The sequence below is a fragment of the Anas platyrhynchos genome, chromosome 2 (genome assembly GCF_047663525.1).
Source record: "Anas platyrhynchos isolate ZD024472 breed Pekin duck chromosome 2, IASCAAS_PekinDuck_T2T, whole genome shotgun sequence".
Taxonomy (NCBI): Eukaryota; Metazoa; Chordata; class Aves; order Anseriformes; family Anatidae; genus Anas; species Anas platyrhynchos.
Genome location: NC_092588.1, coordinates 95,316,888 through 95,322,444, shown reverse-complemented (window position 1 = coordinate 95,322,444; position 5,557 = coordinate 95,316,888). Strand labels below are relative to the sequence as shown.

At 41.1% G+C, this 5,557-nt stretch overlaps 1 protein-coding gene across 7 annotated transcripts in view; it reads right to left on the bottom strand.

Annotated features, from left to right (window-relative positions):
• Positions 1-5,557, bottom strand: part of PHACTR1 (phosphatase and actin regulator 1) — a 326,124-nt gene that overhangs the window by 4,659 nt on the left and 315,908 nt on the right. For all 7 annotated transcript variants that reach the window (XM_038174412.2, XM_038174411.2, XM_038174416.2 and 4 more), the window contains 2 exons: positions 5,056-5,196; positions 2,156-2,232 (listed from right to left, as the gene is read on the bottom strand). In XM_038174412.2, coding sequence (XP_038030340.1) covers positions 2,156-2,232; positions 5,056-5,196 — 218 coding nt within the window. The remainder of the gene's footprint in view (positions 1-2,155; positions 2,233-5,055; positions 5,197-5,557) is intronic.

Sequence of the window (5,557 nt, the reverse complement as noted above, 5' to 3'; positions counted from 1 at the left end):
CTAAAATGCAAGGGGGAAAAAAATAAGAGAATTAGCAAGATAATATCCTCACACGCATGTTGTACATAAAACAAAACCAAAATCAAAGCAAAACAAAACACTAATTTCTAAAAGTTAGTGATAAACATAGGCAGATGAATTCCTGCAATACTGACATCCATTATGCCGGCACTGTGGACCCAAAATACGCACTGAAATTTCCTTGGTCCTCGCCAGACTCAGGAGTTCACAGGCATTAGCAGTTTGCATCAAAATCAACTGAAAACTGAAAAGTTTTAGGTCTACCTGGTCCTAGTGTGAGCCATTTCAGATGAGCTAGTCCTCCTTCAAGCCACACCATGCCTGATTCTAAAACAATTGCTTGGTTTAGCCAGACCTTAAGCTCTTCATCCAGGAAGATGATTTATATACCAGTCAAGAATTTTTCCTTAACGTCTTCAGATAAAGAGACAAGCAGGGCTCAAATGGCCACCCTTTCTGCAAGTGCAGTCAGGAGGCTCGTGCTTGTCAGTCGTACAAATGTGTTTTTTAAGGTTTGATTTTTCAATTTTTTGAACTTACATTCTTTGTCCACCTTGTGCCATTGCTTAATGATATGAACAGCTCATTGCCTTGCTAATGAATTTATAATGGTGATACATCTAAGTTTGTTTAAGGGAATTACTCTCTTGTTTAAATGTACTTCCTTCAAGTGCGTATTCCCCGAGGCCACTTCTCTAATCAGTAAATGCTGTTGAACTTCAGACAAACCCTTATTTCAATTTCTATTGTATTAGCTGTAGCTCTGAGCTTGATAGATTTCACACACAAACTTCAAAGGGTGACTGCTCACCCCAGCAGTGGAAGAGAAGCCAAATACTGCCCAGAAACCTGCAAAAGCCAAGCAGGTAGAGCGATCTGGAAAACTAAACCAGTCTCTAATTTTGTGGGATGCTAATATACCTCATGGAAGTCATAGGAGCTCAACTTCTTGAAGCAACAACCGCCTTTTAAACAATCTCATCCTTTGTAAATTAGTCACTGATACTTTTCTCCTGGAGGATTGAGAGAGTGAGCCAAATGTCCCTCAACACCTCAGTCACTGGGTTCAACAGCTCCAGGCCTACTGTACACCACAAAGCTTCTTCCAGACCTCCTGGCTCTCAAAGGCAGCTTGCTTGTCTCTAGCAGTCCTTCATTATTACACATCCCAATGCAGTTATCCTCACCCATGATAGAAAGTTGAAGTTATATCATTTCCACAAGGGGATATGCATAATAGATGTGGTGAATTTTAATGTAATTAATAATTTATACACCAAAAAATCCCCTAATACAAAATTAATTTTGCCTTAAGCTTTTCTGTATTTCTCTTAAAAGTTTTAACTGCATTTTTTTATGAGCACCTATCTGATGAACTTATTAATACAAGGGCAGCTCCAGTTTTGCACGCAATTTCACTCTTCACTTGTCCTGAATGTCTCACTAGGCCTTAAAATCTACCACTTGTCTTTACTGTATATCCATAACTGTGAGTTAATGTTGATCTGCAAAGGACTGAGTTCAGATGAGCTTCCAGGAGTTTAGCTCATCCTGGCCTCAAGACAGAGTTGCTCAACACAGACTGTTAGATGAAGTATCCTGACCTGCCACTGTGGTTTGGCAAAAAAAAAAAAAAAAAGAAAAAAAAAGTGCCTTTCTTACAATGCAGATCTCATTGTTTTCCCACTATATTGCCTATGGTGAGATGTGGAGAACAGGACTAAAAGATCTGTGCATGGAAGTGAGTAGCATGGAACAGTTGTACACTCAGCATTTGATTTGCAGTCACTCATTCATCCTCTTCTGTGTGCCTGCTCTACAAGAGTTCCCTGTCCTGCTCTTCAGACATCAACACTATTTACTCTTGTTATCAGAAGAACTGACAGGCACTAGAGCATGATGATTTAAAATAAAATAAAAGGAGGTCATGCTTTATTACACAGATGCACATGTTTGTATACAACCCTGTAAATACGGCAGTATGAGTTCATCTGTGCGAGTTTCTTTGACAGCTTGTAATTCTAAATGGTGTCTAGTGCTCAGAGGGTACTCAAGAAATAGCTACTGATTTTTTAAATACTTTTTTTGAAAACGGCAGTATTCATTCCTAGTCTTAAAAAAAATCTCAGCTTACCTTGTTAGATGCCTACTTAATTCATGAACTTCCATTTCAGTGCTTTTAAATTCATTAAGCTCTTTTCGAATGGCTGCCTGTAAGAGACAAATAAGCTCATAAATATATAAATGAGAGAGATCAAAATAAGTTCACTTTGTTCTCAGAGCATTGTATTTTTAATATAGCAAAGCAGATAGATAACATTATCAGAGAGAGAAGACAACATAAAAAGAAACTTTAAAATGTGAAAAGGAAAAAAAGATAAATGTTCTAAATTGCATTAATGGAACAGAGAAATGCGTGAGTGGGATGGATCAGTTCGGAAATGTATTGTAGACAATGCAGATAGTCCCAATATTGTAGACAATGCATAATAAGTCACAATTTGAACTCATAAACACTTTCAAGTACAAAATCCAAATTAGAATAAGCATGAGAAAAAAAAAAGGGCACCAGTGTTTCTCAGACACTGTGTTCTGTTTCAGAGCTGGACTGTGAGTAAACTTGGTGTTGCTGCTTCTCACCAGACTCGTATTTGAGATGTCTCCCCCCCTCTATGTGGTCCTGAATTTCCTCTGGTGAAGCCATCTAAAGGGGCTGAACTTACTTGAGAAGGAAGGGGATTGGCACTGCTTTTCTGGTCCCCTCTCTCTGCCTTGGATATGCCCCTCTGCCCCCCTCCTCTGTTCTGCCCCAGCTCTGCCATGTACTGAACTGATGAGATGCTCTAATCCAGCAGAAATTGTATTCAGTATCAGCAGGAGAACTGCTTACCTATAGCCTCTGCAGTTTGTCCACTGGGGAAAAGAAAACTAGGGATGAGTGACAGGAAGGGAAATATTGAAGAGCAAGGGGTGACTTGGAGGGATTTGGCTTCTTGGTGGAGAAGGAATTCAGCAGAACTGGCTCAGGTACCAAGTCCCAAATTACAGGCTTCTCACAGCCCTGTGGTATCTGTAGCTTGTAAGTGGGCGTTACTGGGAGTGTATAGAGAAGACGTGCAAGGTGCTACTGTGGCTGAATGCTCCCATGACTTCAAGGCGTGCACCACTGCTGAGAACACTGGAATCAGCGGCTGAAAGCAGTATTTGTGTCTGCCAGGATTTTTTCTTGATTAAGGAAATCTAAACCAGTATAAAGAGCACGAGCCCAGAACAGGGCTTCTGCAGCAACCATTGATCCATTCACCAACTACCTTTGCTTGAACAAGCCCTAAGTGATAGATCCTGTGCATGTGATCTACAGAAAAGGTCCCTTGTGCTCTTTTTACAGAGCTTTTTTTTTTTTTTTTTTTTTTTTTTTTTTTTTTTTTAACTCCAGAAATGTCTATCAGGCTCTGCCTCCATCTATCAGGGCAAAGAGATAGTTATGCAGCAGCTTCAGGGTCTGCCTTCAGCAGACCAATTTGCTGCTTAAGCAACCGTGAAGGAGGTTATACAGGCTGCTGACTCCCACAAGGTCTGAAATCTGTTACCCCCTGCGTCCCTCAACTGCTGGTAAGATTTAGAAGTACCCTTTTCATTTCTCCAGCAGTCAGACTTGGTAAAGTTGAAGCCAGACTGAACGCAGCTCCCCACATCCAGCACACAGAGTAAGATTTACGGAGAAACAGAAAATCCCATTACTAAAATCTATTTTTGCAATAAATCTATCCTGTGCCGATCAGTGAAGGCAGTCACTGAATCTGAGTTTTGGAAGAAAATAATCTTTTATAGGATGTTGCAGCTTTGTCAGGTATTTTAGAGTTGGTTGCAATTTGGCTATTTTTTTGCAACAGAGGACACGGTGGGGAAAGCGGGTGCTCTGAATGGCACAAATCAGAATACCCTATCAGATGACCAAAATGTGAAAAAAGAATATGTATCTGCTTCTTTATGCTAGAGGGGACTTTTATATTAGAATGACAAACATATTTTCTTCTTCTGCTTTGCTGAGAAAAGGTTGATTTGGAGAACTTGAGCCCTTTGATGTGTATATTGATCTTGCATTATAAAAAAGTGACTTCAAAATACTTTTCCTTCATACTAAATTATTTACAAGGCTACATTTAGTAGTGATACTCAAGGCTACATTTAATTGTGATACTCAATACTTGTGCTTTTCACAGATGTGGGATGAGAAAAGACCTCGCTGGGCACCACATCTTTTGCCTTCCCTCTCTCCATGCTTTTCAATCCAGACAGAGGTCTCTCAAAACTGGCAGAACTGGTTGGAGATTTTTTTTCCCTGCCTCATCTACCAAATGGGAGAAAATAACTGATAGGTTGGCTAAGTCAGTTGACTGAAATCTTGTCCAGTGTGGAGTGGTGAAATGGGAAAAGCTAATTTAACCCAGTATGTCACAGGCTGTGGACAGTCCAGAGGAAGGTTTTTTTTTTTCAAATTAGTTTATGCAACATTATCTGAAAACTAAACTGAAAAGGGCCTCTATCAAGGCAAAAAACAGTGGTTACAATGGTACTTCTGGCTTCAGTGGAGTGGAAGTGCTTTTGCCAGTTTGACCTGCTGGCATTTTTGCACCTAGGTCTGCTCAGTTCTGTCAAGGTCGGCTGTCACACTGCACTCTTAGGCCTGTCCTGTGGAGAAACACTTGCAGGTGCTCTTAGCTGGCAGGATTATGTGGCAAGACAAATAAATACCACAGGGCCACCATCAACACTTTTCCTCAAAGGCTCTGATACTCTATCCTTTCTTCAGATGGTGTAACACTGCTAGGTTTCCACACATATAGGAGTCTTTTTGCCATAGATTTATAACTCAAACAACAAGTGTTGTGAACTGAGAAGAAACCACTGGTGGTGGGAAGGGAACTCACATGGAGGTCTCTCCCTTGATGGCTGTGGGACCTGAGGGGTACTGTTTGCCACAACATGCTGTAGCTATTCATGACATGGCTTTCCCCAAGTTGCTTCACTTACTTTGTCGGCGGCTGTGAGTCGTGTCCAGGGTTTGTCTGCCCTCCTATCGTAGTCCTGTGCATCTGCCACTTCCACGTAGTCACTGAAGCGGATGAGGATCTTCCTCTCACGCAGCTCTTCTACCGTAGGCCTTTGACTCAGCTGCAGGTTTGAGGAAGAAGTGCAAAAATCCATCAGGACTTCCCTTCTTCCCTGCAAAGTGCTGTTTTGTGATCTTTTTACTACAACCATCGTTGTCATACCAAAAGGGTTCAGACATTCCTGGTACTGTTGTTTTTATATAAACTTTCACAGACTTGCTACCTGGGAGATAGATAACCTGTTGCTTGCTATAGCACTTTGTTTTTCATCCCACCTTGCTTCTGGAGCAGCACACTGTTGTTTGGGTAGCAGCTGTGGCTGGAGACCCTGATTCCTGGTTAAGGTTGATCACCCCTGGCAGAAATTAGATGTAATGTAAGAAAAATAGTGCACTGATGTCTAAGGAAGAGATGAAGGCCAC